This window comes from Dendrobium catenatum, unplaced genomic scaffold, assembly GCF_001605985.2.
Source record: "Dendrobium catenatum unplaced genomic scaffold, ASM160598v2 fragScaff_scaffold_370, whole genome shotgun sequence".
Classification (NCBI taxonomy): domain Eukaryota; kingdom Viridiplantae; phylum Streptophyta; class Magnoliopsida; order Asparagales; family Orchidaceae; genus Dendrobium; species Dendrobium catenatum.
The window spans coordinates 1,602,107-1,618,886 of record NW_021318832.1 but is presented as its reverse complement, the minus strand read 5'-3'; the positions used below and the strand labels follow the sequence as shown (position 1 = coordinate 1,618,886).

At 37.4% G+C, this 16,780-nt stretch overlaps 1 protein-coding gene across 1 annotated transcript; it reads right to left on the bottom strand.

The window, feature by feature from the left end:
* Window positions 1-8,823: 8,823 nt before the first annotated feature.
* Window positions 8,824-16,244, bottom strand: LOC110107370 (60S ribosomal protein L36-3). The gene is made up of 4 exons (XM_020837613.2): window positions 16,058-16,244; window positions 15,578-15,688; window positions 14,634-14,833; window positions 8,824-9,121 (listed from the first exon to the last, which is right to left on the bottom strand). Exons 2-4 carry the CDS (start codon window positions 15,677-15,679, stop codon window positions 9,091-9,093), a joined length of 333 nt encoding a protein of 110 aa, XP_020693272.1. The 5' UTR covers window positions 15,680-15,688; window positions 16,058-16,244; the 3' UTR covers window positions 8,824-9,090.
* Window positions 16,245-16,780: the final 536 nt, after the last annotated feature.

Sequence of the window (16,780 nt, the reverse complement as noted above, 5' to 3'; positions counted from 1 at the left end):
TTCTGGAAGACAATGACGGACAGGGGCAAAGAACCGGTGCGGGAAGAAGTTCGCACCATGGATGCACTATGGGCGAATCAGGAACAGTTGAATCGGAAGATTGATGACTTAGCGGCCGACGTTCAGCGGCTGGCTGTTGCGATGCGCCAGGGGTTCAATCCCTATGCGGCGAGAGATCCACCCCTTTTTAATCGAGAGGAAATGCCTGCGAATAGGATTCCTCCTCGAAGACGATTTGCTAATGGCAATCAAGGCAGGCGTGCTCCGGCGTATCAAGTTGACGTGGTTGATTCGGAGGATGAGACGCCTCCGCGCAGGCGCGGCTTCGACAGGAGACATTTCAGTGAAGAAGAGACTGAGGAGGATTGGGAGGCGGTTCGGCGTCGACCCAGAACAGTAAATCACTTCACCCATCACCCAGGCGAATTCAAGGTTAAGCTGGACATCCCGTTTTTTGACGGGCATTTGCATATTGAAGACTATCTTGATTGGGAGAAATCGGTTGAGAACTTTTTTGATTACATGGAGATTGCCCCTGATAAACAAGTGAAATATGTGGCCTGCCGGTTGAAAAGCGGCGCTAGTGCATGGTGGGAGCAGACCTTGCAGATGAGGCGGAAGGAAGGTAGAGGCCGTATTAACACTTGGGGCCGGATGAAACAGTTGTTACGGGCTCAGTTTCTACCCACTGATTATGAGCAGATTCTCTACATGAGATATCAGCATTGTATGCAAGGTTCGCGCACTGTCAGTGAATATACAGAGGAGTTCAATCGACTGAGCGCTCAGAATGATTTGCAAGAATCGGGTACACAACTGGTTGCCCGCTATATTGGAGGTCTCAAGGACAGCATTCAAGACAAATTAGAGCTGAACTCCGTATGGACAATGCCGCAGGCTGTAAACTTGGCATTGAAGGTGGAAGTCCAACAGAATCGTCATTCGAAGGCCCCTCATAACCGAAGGCATTGGCAAGAACCAAGTCCAGCTAGTGCAAAAACCAATTCTCCAGTGGCAGTGAAAACGGTTCCGTCAGCTAGTACTAATTCCCCAGTGGGTGTTCTTACCAACTCGCTTGGCGAAGGTAAATCTCAATTGCGGCAGAAGTCGGCTCCCAATCCAAATCCCTACGCACGACCCTCTACGTTGAAATGCTTCCGGTGTTTTCAACCCGGACACAAATCTAATGAGTGCCCGCAAAGGCAGCAGTTACAATTTGCGGGGGCGGAAGAAGAAAACGAGGCAGGGGAGGTCGAAATTGACGAAGCAGATGACGTTGAAGAAGTGCCAGCTGATGAAGGCGAGCCATTCCTTGGCATTCTGGAGAGGTTGTTGTTAGCCCCGCGGAAGGCCAATCCATCCCAGCGTCACGCCATCTTCAAAACGAGGTGCACAATCAACGGTAAAGTTTGTGACCTCTTAATAGATAGTGGTTGTACCGAAAATATCGTTTCCCGCTCTGTGGTTCAGGGTCTACAATTGAAAACGAAGAAGCATCCTCAGCCGTATAAAATAGGTTGGGTAAAACGGGGAATGGAGATAGTAGTTTCTGAATCTTGCAGCGTGACCTTCTCTATTGGCAAACATTATGTTTGCGAGGTCTTGTGCGACGTCCTGGATATGGACGTGTGCCACTTGATTCTTGGAAGGCCATGGCAATTCGATGTGGATGCTCATTATGAGGGACGAGCAAATGCATACTCCTTTGACTGGAAGGGACGCAAGATCAAGCTACTGTCAGGAACTTTCGGAGAATCCGCAACCACACCTGGAGCTCAGTTGGCCGCAATGCACCTCGTGTCCGGATCCAAATTGTTGCAATGCTGGCGTGAACCGTCCCCAATGTTTGCTTTATTTATTACAGAAGTAAATTCCGCCCAACAGCATGAAGTATGGCCACAAGACATTGCCGAGATACTCGAACAATTTGCGGAAGTGTTACCTGAGGAGTTACCTGCCGAACTTCCTCCACTCAGAAGCATACAACATCAAATCGATCTCATTCCGGGTGCCACGTTACCAAATTTATCTCACTACAGGCTCAATCCGAAGGAGCAATCTATTTTGGCTGAGATTGTGGAAGATCTGTTAGCAAAGCAGCTCATACAAGTGAGCCTAAGGCCGTGCGCTGTGCCTGCCTTGTTAGTACCGAACAAGGATGGTAAATGGCGAATGTGCGTCGATAGCAGGGCTATAAATAAAATTACAATTAAGTATCGTTTTCCATTGCCCCGTATAGAGGAATTGCTGGACACGCTCACGGGCTCCACGGTGTTCTCCAAATTGGACTTGCGTAGCGGGTATCATCAAATACGCATTCGACCGGGCGACGAATGGAAAACAGCCTTCAAAACACCTCAGGGCCTTTTTGAATGGAAGGTAATGCCTTTCGGGCTTTGCAATGCCCCCTCTACTTTCATGCGCATGATGAACGAGATACTGAAACCGTTTCTTGGCAAGTTTTGCATCGTGTATTTTGACGATATTCTGGTATTCAGCCAAAGCCGTCCCAAGCACATCCAGCATCTGCGATCCATACTTGAGGTATTGAAGACCAACCGGTTATTTCTAAACCTTCCTAAATGTGAGCTTGTCACTGCCTCGGTGCGATTTCTGGGTTTCATTGTATCTGAAGAAGGTGTTCATGTGGATCCTTCCAAGGTGTCGGCAATACAAAGCTGGCCGATCCCACATTCCCTATTTGACATTCGTAGTTTCCACGGTTTGGCGAACTTTTATAGACGGTTCATTAAAAATTTCAGCATCCTAATGGCTCCGATTACGGATTGTTTGAAGTCTAAATCGTTCTATTGGGGACCAGAGCAACAACGGAGTTTCCAGTTAGTTAAAAATGCACTCACAACTGCGCCTGTTTTGATACTTCCTAACTTTGATAAATTGTTCACAGTCGAGACGGATGCATCTGCGATTGGGGTTGGCGCGGTGTTATCACAAATGGGAAGGCCGGTTGCATTCTTCAGCGAGAAATTATGCCCGGCTCGCCAAAAATGGACCGCCTATGAACAAGAATTGTATGCAATTGTCCGTGCATTGAAGCAGTGGGAGTCGTATCTATTGCACCAAGAATTCGTCTTATGCAGCGACAACAAGGCATTGCAACATATCAACACGCAGAAAAGTGTTAATCGGATGCATGTTCGTTGGCTACTTTTCCTACAGCGCTTCTCTTTTACAATCCAGCACAAACCCGGAGTAGACAACAAAGCCGCTGATGCACTTAGTAGAAAGTCTATCTTGCTTACTAAACTTCAAACTGATTTAGCCGGGTTGGAGCATTTAAAAGAATTGTATGCCGAAGATGATGATTTCAGCAAGATTTGGAAGCAATGTGGTGACAACGTGCAGTTTGAAGATTATTCCATTTCACATGGCTTTCTTTTCAAACAAAACCTCCTGTGTATTCCAAAGTCATCGTGGCGGCAATTCCTGATACGGGAAGTCCATGGAGGAGGTTTGGCAGCCCACCTTGGTAGGGACAATACGTTAAGACAGCTGCAGGAAAGATTTTTTTGGCCTCGAATCAGGCGAGATACCTTCCGCATTGTGGATAGTTGTCCTGTTTGCCAAATATACAAAGGGGGCGCTCAAAACACAGGTTTATACATGCCGTTGCCTGTACCCGATTCCATATGGGAAGATTTGAGTATGGACTTTGTCCTGGGGTTGCCGAGAACGCGGAAAGGAAACGATTCCATCATGGTGATCGTTGACAGATTCTCAAAAATGGGACATTTCATTTCCTGCAAAAAGACTTCAAATGCTCTACATATTGCTAATCTCTTCTTCACTGAGGTTGTCCGCCTGCATGGATTGCCGAGGAGCATCACCTCCGATAGAGACGTCAAATTCCTAAGCCATTTCTGGCATGAATTGTGGAAGCGTTTAGGCACCGAACTACGATTTAGTTCGGCTTATCACCCTCAATCGGACGGGCAAACAGAAGTAGTTAACCGCACATTGGGAAATATGCTCCGTTGCTTAGTTCAAGAGCATCCAAAACAATGGGAGGAGGTTCTTAGTAAGGCTGAATTTGCATATAATGCCATGCCTAATCGCTCGACCGGCAAAGCCCCATTCTCCATTGTTTACACCAAAGCACCTAATATCGCTGTAGATATCATTGTTCTGCCTAAATGCAAATCCTCGGCGGCTGCGTCCTTCTCCGAAGATTACTCCAACATGCTTTCAGACGTTAAGCAGCAGATTATAAAGTCAAATAATCGTTATAAGCAGGCCGTGGATGCTCGCCGAAGGAAGAAAGTTTTTGAGGTAGGAGATTTGGTGTTAGTCCGTCTTCGCCGCGAACGATTTGCTCCCGGAGAGTATTCGAAGCTAGCTCGTCGAAAAATTGGTCCGGTCCCTATCACTGCAAAGTTTAACGACAATGCTTATCGTGTGGACTTGCCACCTGGTTGCAATACTTCTGCTACCTTCAATGTCTCCGACATATGGCCGTATCACTCTACTGATGATGCTCCAATCACCCTCAGCTCGTCGGAGTCGAGCTCTTCTGAAGCCGGGGAGGACTGATGCAGTGCAGGATAGCTAAATAAGTTCGGCGGCACACTTGGTTTTCTCTAACTAACTTTTACTCTCCACTACCTAGTATACTTTTCTGCTGTCAGCTCTTTTTAAAGTATTTTACAGCTTTTAATATATAGAAAATAGATAGTAAAAACAGGGAAATACAAATAGGTGAATTGTAGAGAAGAGAAACAGCTTTTGGTTATCTTCTACACACAGTTTTCTCAAGGGAGAATACAATATACAGAGGTATTTCCTGCTACCTTTTCCTGTGTTCGTTTGCTATTGTTGTGCTTATTCTTCCAGGTACCAAAACGATCCTGTACAAGGCAACAAAATCCCTTTTATTACCATTATTACAATACATGTGTTTTCAAATATAATATTGGTACTCTCATTTCAAGATCAGCACTACCTAAAGCAGCTCATTGCAAAAGCAACACTAATTAAAGGGTTTTTTTGTTGCATGTATTAACAATCTTGTATTTTGAGAATAAGAGGTAAATTAAATGCATTGTATTCTGACATCTCAAGAGTGTTTTTTCTTAAGCGGGTCTGTAGAGTAAATGAAGGAAAACTGTTTCTACTATTTGTTTGGGGAGTAAAGTTCAAAGACAGGTGTTTCACTAAAATGTAGGGTGAGATTATCAGCTCAGTGCTTTTTAGTGCCTTTTACCAGTGATACACAATATGAAATTAAACAGCATATGAAGTTAAAATCTGAAAAACTTAATTATAGAATAAAAAAATGAAGAACACTTGTGCCAAACAATCAAGATACATTGATTCACTCTGGTTCTTCTTCACAAAAAATCTGGTAATTTTAAAATACGATATGCATATAAACTCCTACAATCAAGTTACAAAATCAGAAGAAGAACATTCGCTTGTTTAGTTATCAACAAGCCTATAATCCTAAATCCTAATAACTTAAAGGGGCTGTTCGGATTCAGGATTTAGGCTGGATTTGGAGCGGATTTGAGCTAAATCCAACCAATCGGCCAAAAATGTATAACCAAATCGCACGGTAAATCTAAGCCGCAGTAACGGAAAATTCCCTCTTTTTGTGGTAAATCCCGGATTTACGAAATATTTCGGTTGGGCAGATTTAACACATTCTTGGCGCGACGGAAAAAGAATTCCGACCGAAGAAGCGCGTAAAGGGGGAGAAATTTCGTTACCTTCGCGGGCGAGCTCCCGACGCCACTTCCGATCCGACAGGAACTATTTTGGAAGAGGAGGCGGAGAAGCTTGGAACATCAACGAATAAATGCACAAGAGGAAAAGCAAACCCTAGACAGGCAATGGCAATTGACTCGCTCGAAGCTCTACCCCACGCGAACCAGCGAAGCCGAAGAGGGAAGCTCTACCTCACGCGAACGAAGAGTTCCGCCTCACGCAGGAATGAAAAAGAGATCGTAAACCGTCAAAATTCATCAACACTTACTGCCATATTTATACATAATGTTGAAGCACAATTTCGAAAATAAACTTTCCATATGTAAAAGCATCAATAAACATAGAATTTCTGAGATTATCATGTTTCATTAATATTATTTGTTTGTTTCCTTAGAAGAAGAGAACCAATTTGGAGAACTGTATTTCATTTGCCTAAAATAGAAAAAATGCAAAGAACTTGCTATTTTCAGATCCTAACAGCGAAGATGCACATTCTAGCAAACATTAGGTTGCACGGAGGGCGCTGAAGTGCTGGGCAGGTCAGTGCGGGCGGATGCGGGTCGGTTGTGGGATCGGGGTTTGAAGGAGAATCGATCGAATCCCTCAATTGAAATGAAATGCACACCTCAGATGGATCGCAAGGACTGGTCTGGGTCGATCACACGCAGGCTCCCTCTTCTTTGCTCGCCGGTTTCTTGAAGGTGAATCGCACCAGGTTGAGGATGAGGATTGAGGAGGGAGAGGATGAGGGATTTTGGAATTTTAGAATGCAATCGGGCCCTCTTTCATTTCGTTTTCAACGAAAATCACGCCCTTCCCGCTAAGAGACGCACGGTTTGGTCGATCGGTCCTACAAACTTCGTGCGCGCGTCTGTCGCCTCTACTTGTTCATGTTTTTTTTTTTTTTTATCATTTAGATCAATTAAGACAAACTTATCACGCATATACAAAGACTTGAACTAAGGATCTCTTAGTTAGTTGAAGCATAAGTTATCAACCAATAGACCAAGGTGAGCTGTGTACTTATTCATGTTCGTTTGGTTGTTTTATTCCTTTTTTTTTTAAGTTGGTTTAAAAGTTATTATTAAAAAATATAGATAAAATAAATAAGATTATTTAGTTATATTGTTTTTTGCATGCTTATGCAATTTAAAAATAGATATAATTTATTAAATTATTTGGTTGTGTTATCAGTTTTAGCATTTTAACCATAAAATACTAAATTGTCCTTTTATTAAAATTAAATATATATTCCTTATATTTTAAAATTCCTACCGACAAATTAAACTATGATATTTGAATACTAAGAATCATAAACTTTTATTTAAAATTATTAATAATATACCAAGAGTTAACATATACAATTTATAAAATAACAAAATCTAAAATAAATCATGGTTAATTTTCATGGAAGATAGTAAAATCTCCATAAATTTAGAATTACGGAATTTTCATTAGTTTGAAAGAAGTTAAGAAGCAAAAAAATGCAAAGAAATAAAATTTTATCTAATGTTGAAGTTATGAGAGGCAAAGAGGCATCATAGATGAAAATTTTACATATTAATAAACATGAATATAAAAAAGAAGAGGAAAACCCCTATTGAACCGAATGCCCATATCATACTTAAAATATAAAGCCTCGAACATTTTAATGTGTTGAAAATTGAATATTATTGTTGTACAATAACATTTTAAGTATGATGCATCTAAGCTGACTATGATGTTAGTTTGTCGTTTGTTATTAGGGAGTGAGTTCATTGTCATGCATGTGGATGATGATGAGATATGTTAAATGGTATTGTCGCATGCTGCTGAATTAATTCTTTTACGATAGGTGAAAGTTGAAGAGCTAAACATGCCTACCACGAATGCTAAGAATATGAACTCTCAAGTGCATGAAACATTTAGTCTGGATGAAAGGGTAGAAGATGGTTCAAGAACTTTCATGAATGTGTTAATCATTAGTGGTAGTTCATATTCTTAGCATCAGTGGTAATGGGTGGTATATCCATTGATGCTAAGAATAATAAACTAACATCACGGTCAACCATTCAGAGGAGCAATGATTATGTACTCTGTTTAGAGAACTAATTATCAATCTCGATGAAATTAGCAAGAGTGATGATTATGAACTCCGTTTCTTCAATAATTATTTTTTTACCAACTTATAGAAAAGAATTGCAGGAACCAAACGAGGCCTAAAGAAAAAACTTGCCGTGTTTATGATATATATTGTTGTCGAATGAGGCCACCATATAATCGGTTGTTTTATGATTAAAAAACTTGCCAAGCCCACTTCATAATCATTACTCTTGCTCTAATCCAATGATACAATGATATCCTAATCATTAATTTAAAAGAGAATGAAAAATAAAATTTTAAACAAGTGGGTCCAAGCGGAGAGACCATGGGGTATATTTAAAGATAAATTATCTTGTGCGGATATGAAACGCTCAAGGTCAACCAAAACACTCCACATCATTTTTTTTTCTTAGTACCGGTGCTGGGTACCAAGTGACAAGGATCATTCTGGGTGCACTTCAGACCTTCCAATGTCCGCACAAAATAATCTCATATTTTAAAGCCCTAAGAAGTTTTTAAAAACTTGAGCCATTCATCAGAAAATAGGTGATTCTAAATGATTAATTATTCTGTGCCGCCAAATACCATCCTCAGACCAACCATAATCCATCACATCACTCTTGCTCAGTATTGTGGCTCGGTACCATGACACATTCCGATTAGCCTTCAGACAGCGTTCTGCATCTGGTATCTGTATAGAATAATTTCTCCTTCTGAAGACATTGTCTTGCAACTTCAAAAAGAAATTGTATGAAAGATCTTCATGGTAATATGTATTAGGAGTGTAGGACAAAAAATATCATCACATTTTGTAATAAGTGTAAGGCAGTCAAACAATGAAAGCTTTAATACAAATAACCCAAAATTTGAAAGAACTTATTAAATTATATCCATTATAACCTAAAAAAACTGCATAAATTAATCCATTGTAGGGCTTCATGCATGCAGAAAAAGTCCACCTTTACAGTTGCACAAACAAGAACATCATTTTAATATCTGGAGTTTTTCTCCACCATGGATCTAAATATAAAACTTCATTACCTCTATTAGGTTGCTTAACCAAGACTAACATTCCACATTAGAAATGATAAAATAGACAAATTGTTCATCCTTGTTCATCAATCCAGGAAAGATTGATAGGAAATAGAGTAACAAACAGTAAGTTCAAAAATGTGCCTAAAACCAGAATAAAACAAAAACAAACATAGCAAAAGCCAAAAGAGATTGATAATTAGTTCTCTAAATGCAAGCACATAGGCTCCAACTGCATGTGGAAGGAATTCCTCACTTTTTCTTCTCAGAAACGCCAGCAGATCTGAAGAACATTCAGAGATGACAATGTTATTATTATCAATATGAAGGACTTATTACATGTTAGTGACTACGAGAAATGCAAGGTACAACAAATGTGATAGATGCCAGAATAAGAAAGACGTGCACAAGTTCAGTGAACATTAAGATAGGCAAGAGGGAGAATTCATGAAACTAGTAATAGGTAATAAGTGCACTAGAGTAAATAAGGCACCTCATACTAATTAGGTTTTCAAGCATCACTAGAGTAAATACAAAAACAATGCACAATTGATGCTCATCCTTTGTAATCCTAATATAATTGAGTACTTTTTAATCACTTCACAGCTACTATTAATTTTAATTAATGCACAATCAAATATATCTTTAAGAAATTAAAGTCTATTTCATAAACATCCTTTTCCTTATGCACATCTAATCAATTCCAATGATACTTGATTAATAATATTATAAACCTTCATAATAACAGTAAAAATAGCATAAAGTTCCTTCCTCTGCTCTTATGTTTTTCAAATAATCATCTCAGCACAAAATCACTTCCAAATTGAATCTTTCTGTCATAAAACCAAAGTAATTATCTAATACCAGTATAATTTTTATGTTTATATGTCTACTCGCACCAATAACTTCAATTTATAACTTTAAACTTTGATTCCTGAATAATTACCATAAATTTAACTACTTTCTTTAAATACTATACAAATTTCTTCCATTAGCTAACTTCCTATGAACCTTCAAAATTATATATAAAAAAAAAATTTAATCAAATCACTACGCCACCACCCATAACTCTCTCAATCTTAATTGATATTTCATTTTAAAAAAGTTTAACTTTATACATTTTCTTCAAAGGTAACTCAACTTTGATTTCTAGATCAATCCATAATTCATGGCAAGACATTGCTCATAGCATTCTCCCAAAATAACATCTTCCTTTAAAATCTAATTAAAGAAGTTATCAATCTGCCATTGTTTTATATGAAGTCTTTATCTTTTAGCTAAAATCTTATGTCATTTATTCTAAAGCATCTAACATAATAAAATATTTAGATCTATCATATCATACATTGCCTTATCTATTTTGTGCATTTACTTTTTTAGCCTTTTCACTTAGATTATAATATGAATCATCAAAAGTTATTATTTTTGAAGTCAAAGCAATATTTAGTTCATAATACCCGTCCTAAATAACTCATTCCTTTAAACTCTAATTTAAGAATTTATCAGTATGTCATTTTTTTAATAAAATCTTTATCGTTAACTAAAATGTTATTGTCACCTACTTTAATGCACCTCTAACAGCCTCAATAATATTCTTTTTTAGAACTACTTAAATTTTATATTTTCTTCTCTAATAACATTTTGTGCTTACTCCAACATGTTGTCCCCATATTACCATAGAATATTTTTTAAATCTCTTGAAAACTTATAAAACAATTTTATTGATGGAACAAACCATCTTGCCCTACCAGTTTCTCTAAACATTAAATTTTTAATTTGCCTCCCTTGCATGCTATCTTAAAATATTAACTTCTCACATTCTCAAGTTTCATCATTTTATTCTATGAGATTTCTTCATCATTTTCATTACACTCATAATACATACATAAATAACTACTATAATAAGTTGCAAGGCCAAACATTTTACAAGAATCACATTATAATTTTTACAAAAAAAAATTCTCTATTTTTGCGCAAGAAAAACTCTATTTATGGCCCACCAACTCCACTTTGTACAGAAAATAAGTCCTCATTTTTCTAAAGAATGTATTTGCAATTATAATATGCCGTATTACTATAAATTAAGTAAAACTTCTCACCTAATACTTTTATCTCTTATTCTATACTCAGAATGAATCCTTTCATATCCCACTTGCCATAACCTTAAATATGCATTTAAGCCACCCTCATATTGAGCAACCTCAGTAATAATCCTCTCTTCTACAAGTACACCTTATAATAGCTCAACAATTTTTACCGAAATTTATCCTTCAATTTTCATACAATCCAACTTAAGAAGTATAAACAATAATAACATTTAAAGAACCATTGTCAATAAATAGCTTATTATAAACCAACCAATCACTAACAATATTAACCTCAATAGTTCTTCAAACTTCCCATATGCAATTAATCATTACCATATTTCTATTATTGACTTTTATGACATAGAATAGCTTTTAACTCCCAATGTTCTTGTACTCTCTCCTGTTCATTTAGCTTCTTCCAAATAAGTAATATTTGATCATTGTCTAATCATCGTATCCACAAATTATCTCATTTTCAGATTCAAAGGCCTAAAATTTCTCATAAAAGATCTATTAAATAATTCAACCACTATTTCAAAGACAATTGAATTAAGTTAAGATATGCTACTTGCAACTCATATCCCAACCAACCCCATCTATTCTTTACCTCAATCAAGTACATTATAGCTTCATCAATGGCTAACATCCAAATAAATCCGTATCGACTTCCTGCTATAAATAAATTGGGTTATGGCGTGTCTATCATTGGAACACTTTAGCATTAATAACATATTCAAATAGCATAAATTAATATAATATACATACATATTTATTTATAACATAGAAATAATGTAAAAATACTAAATCAGCAACAATATGATAACTTTCGGATCACAAGAAAAATCCTTTTTTCTGGTTGTAAGCATTAGAAAATGAGGTCTCTATGTTTCACTCTCCATCAATTGCTAGAAAGCCAATGATGTCTTCCAATTCAAACACGTGCAGCCTTGCAGGTTTTCTAAATAACTTAATATTTAGAAGACATTTGTAGTTCTATACTTCTATAATTCTATTATTATTAATAACTTCATATTTGTAGCATGTTTAAATATCTCATATTATTACAAATTATGAAGATGCGCATGTATAAAATGAACAATGTCTGAAGCATATGATATGCTTATAAAATATATGTATACTGCTTTTAAGTCATATGGTAACTTCAAAATAATTAAGTTCATAAATTTACTTAAGCATTTTTTTCATTATGTTTTGTTAATATCAAATATTCAAATGTAACATGAGAAAAACATTTCAATATTAAATTACATAAAAATAAAAAGATCGAGGCGTCGCAGAAAAATTATAATTGAAGATGGCCAGAAGAACAGAGCCCTACATGGGGTCCTGGTTGGGTACCCATTGGGTACCCACGCTCTACGCTGGCGGGCTTTGCCCACCCACACCCACCTTTGGTGACTTTCCTGATGTCATACCCACCCACTTTCCACGCTTATTGAATGCAGTCTGCCATAGATTAATGGCCTTGAGGTTTTTTGTCATTTTCTCTGACTGCAAACTTTCAAGCCACATATCAAAATTTATCATGGTTGTGACGCGGTTCAGTGTTGCACATTGCGTAGTAAGGATTATAATAATATATTGCATGTATATGATAATTAGTAATATAAATTGGTTGTCCTTTGATGTTGAGTACCCACCCATACCCACCCACGATGCCATGAGCGTACCCATACCAACCCATGCCCATTGGGTATGGGTGGGTACATGGGTGGGTGTGGGTATGGGTACCTAATGCAGGGCTCTGCAGAAGAAACCCTAGCATGCTTGTGAGACAAGTTTACGTGCATTGGACACCCCGCAAGCTATTTTTGGTCTATTAAATTTGCAATTAAAGTTTAACAGTCGATGGGTGGACTCATGCAAAATGTGAAAGGTCCAATTAGTGATACAAAAATATGTTCATATATTTATGAGGTTATTTTAAAGATAATGTACTTTTTTAGTTTCTTAAGAGGATATGTGAATAGTATAATATTAATATTGAAAAAATTCATGACTAATGAAAAATGCAGATAAAAGACTATTGTTGAAAATTAAGTAAATTTCATGAAATATTGAAATGTAACTTTAATAAGCCGCTATTAGTTTTTTTTATAGCTTTTTATGTGAGATGTATACCATTATACATTATTTTGTAATGATTTTTTATAGAAAACACTAGCATTAGGTGCTTTGATTGCACGTTTAAGATTGACAATTATTAAAAAAAAAGTCTGCCCATGGTGTGTCTAATATGGCGGGAGAAGGGGAGCAGAGAGGCTGGTCCAACCCAGACAGCCAGTTAGGGCCAAATCAGCTCTTGGGCTAGACGGAACACTCAGCATAACCACGGGGGATTTCGGTCACCACTTGTGGCGCCCAACAAAGCTATAAATCAATATGAAAGAAGCAATTAAGGAGAAGTTATATAGGAAAGTTTTAATTAAAATTGAAGGAAAGAATTCTCATTGTGAATTGAAATAGGAGAGGGAAATTAATAAAGGCAATACGAGAATTAATTGTTGTTTTAATCCCAATCTGAATTCAAAATAAGAGAGCAAATTAATTAAGGCAGTAAAGCTGTTTGGGAGGAAAAATAAGAAGAGCTTATTTAAGGCTAGTTTGGTTTGTTTGTTGTAGTTTTCTTCTTGAGGGCTTCCTAATGGCATCTAGATTGATTGAGAGAGCTCACTACCTCTCGAATAGTATATTACTTATATCTTTCATTATTATTGAAGTATTAATACAAAAATTAATCTCTATCTTTGTGTTCATGCACTTTTTGTTTATTATGTTATTTTCATTTACAAATTATATCAAATTGGTATCGGAGCACTTTCTTGGAACCTATAGCAGTAAAGAAGGTAGATGTGTTGAAATGCAGTGTAAAAGGAATAGTTTGGTTTGTTTGGATAAATGTGAAGTAAATGCAAGTGGATGATTTTTTTTTTTGAAGTAAAATGAATGCAATGTACAATCCAAAGATGGTGGCGACCAACGGGTGGTCATGGTGGTAGTATCCAACAGCGGCTTGCGGTGGGTGGCGGAGGTGGTGTCCAACATCGGCCTGCCGTGGGTGGCGGTGGAGGTGGACGACGGCAGGTGGAAACAATCGATGTTGGCCAGCATCTAGTGGCGGCAGCTAGCAGTTGTGGGCAGCGGTGGTCAATGGTTGCTGGTGGCGGCGATAGGCAGAGATTAGCAGCGGCGGGGGTCAAGCAAAGCTTGCAGTGTAAACAATTCTTACTCAAAACTGGGTGAATTTTGATTACCTCAAAAATGAACTAAAATGATTTACACTACATTTATTTTACTCTACATTCTTTTTTCATCCAACAAAACACCTATATTTTCAAAACCCTTGCATTTGAAATATTTTACACACATTTTACTTACAACCAGAAAACCCCTAAATGAAATTAAGATAAAAAAATATAAAATGATTGAAAAGTAAATATATGAAATTAAATGGATGGTTGAAAATATGATTTATTTTGCGTTATGAAATCAAAAATAATGAAATAAATAAAATAATAATTTTGATTGAATAAATATGATTCTCATTTTTAATTGAGGTTTGAGATTCTATATAGGTGGAATACCAAGCCTCATTTCACTAACAATATGGATATGAAGAATTCAATTTTAACAACAGTATAAACAGATAGCAAATAACAAAATGATAACTGGAAAGCAAGAACCCACCTCATCTTTCTCAGAACATTAGCCATCTCCTCTCTCTTCTTCTTAGCTCTTTTGTGAGTGCCTAATTTTCTTTTAGCAACTTTCAATGCACGCTTATCCTTTCCAACTTTCAGAAGCTCGGTGATCCTTTTCTCATAAGGTGCAAACCCAGCAACTTCCCGTATCAAATTCCTCACAAAATGCACCCTCTTGCTAGTTTTCTTAAAGACCAAATAGACAAATGAGCCCATACAAAAGCAGAAACAAAAATTAGCACCTCAAAAAGGATTAAAAGATGAGATGAGGTTGAGACAGCAACAGTAAAGATTGCAAAAATTAACAAAAAAAGCTCAAAAATGAATTCAAAGATTTTACAAATTTTCCCACTATTAAAGGAACTTCATAAGAAATAGACTATCTTACGAAGGCCATTACTACAGAAGAAAGAACAAAGTTTTGTAGCAGTAGGTTGTTGATAGAAAAATATGCATCAAACATTGAAGCTTCAACAAATAAAGCCATTCTCCAAACAGCCAGATACTAGCACAAACAATTTGTGGGTGTCAGCTAACTTAGTTGGTAAAGCTTTTGAAAAATATTGTCAAAGTTCATGGGATTGAATCCAGACTCCATCAAATTTTCATTTCAATGCTCAACATTCACCAAAAAAATCAACAATTTCAAACGCATTCAGCAAAACAACAAATGCAATGAAGAATCCCAAGTTATTTACAGAGCAACCAGAGGCTAACATAAATAATATTGGTATCCATTACAAAAAGAAATTTAAAATGCAATTAGAATATGACAGAAACGAGACTAATAACCTGCAAAACAAAATCTTTAAACAAAATGTTTAAGCAAAATAGCAACCATCGAAACGACAGCATTACCACGCATCAAAAGAAATACTCTTCCAGAAAAGCGCTATAATTTCCAACTGAGATAAGAAATCTGAGATTTACCCCTTTCCTGCTTGAAGGACGAGGCGGCAACTCCCGTTTGGTGACGATATGACCTTTGTTGAGCCCAACAAAAAGACCCGTCTTCGGCTGTGCAGGAGCCATCTATTCCCTCTGATTTAAAAATCAAAAGCTTTTTATCACAAAATATGTTACATTTAACGATGATCCCTACCAAAAAAGAAAAGCTATGACCCATAGATTGGAGGAACGAACAAAACTCAAGATCAAGGACCGTAATAGAACCTTAGCCTAGAGTTCTTAGAAACCCTAATAGCAGCCGCCGGAGATAAAAATGATCGTGAGTAGAGAAGAACCCTAATTTAATATGGGCGCGGGCGCCGTATCGAGGACTTCATTGTGTCTACATTCTAAGAATGACGCACATGACCAGGAACATATCTACTTACTGTAGTTGTAATTATTGGGAGATTGAGATTGATCACTGAATAAAATTAAGCGCAGATCTTGTTTTATACATACATGAGAGCATGAAAGAGTTCGCCAGCAAATCTTAGATATACAGAAGCCGAAGAGCGACGGCGGCAACAGCTGGGAAGAAGAAGATAGGGCGTAAAGAAGATATCAATCTGTGCATTTATATATTGTGGCAAAAGCCGCTCAAAGGGATCATCTAGGGTTTCCGTCCCCAGCCGGCCAAAGAGGCGGGGTTGATTAGGGCCCGGGCTAGTTAACCCACGCGGTTGTCATGACTCATGAGGCTTACTATAGTCAACCTAGTGTTTAAATAATAATAAATTAATTCTTAGCTCAAATAATTATAGAAAAATACCAAAATATTCTTTTTTACTATTTAGGTTAAATTGAGGGCCAAAATTTTTTTATATTAATCAAAAATTAAAATAATAATAATAAATAACTCTTGGTACAAAGTGTCATGGACAAGTACTTTCACACTTGACTAACTTGGTGGGTGATACTAGGAAAATTACCCGAACACCAATCCAGACGCGCCACGTCACCTAGATACATTGGGCCCCGGGTGTATCCGGGTGACGTGGCGCGTATGGATTGGTGTACGGACGGTCCGGTGACTGTACGTAATAATTCACCGTGGTACTGTCAGCCAAAGGCAAAAAATTGCGTGATAATGCATAGAATTAAGAGCTCAACTATAGGTACCAAACATTACATCTTTTGTATAATAGTATGAAGAGGGGACAGGGAGGTTGGGCATCTTAAATT

Coding starts and splice junctions, on each gene's coding strand:
- LOC110107370 (XM_020837613.2), bottom strand. CDS start 15,679: ATGGCTCCTGCACAGCCGAAGACGGGTCTTTTTGTTGGGCTCAACAAA. Junction 14,834..15,577: donor GTCCTTCAAGCAGGAAAGGG/GTAAATCTCAGA, acceptor TTGGTCTTTAAG/AAAACTAGCAAGAGGGTGCA. Junction 9,122..14,633: donor AATGTTCTGAGAAAGATGAG/GTGGGTTCTTGC, acceptor AATGTTCTTCAG/ATCTGCTGGCGTTTCTGAGA.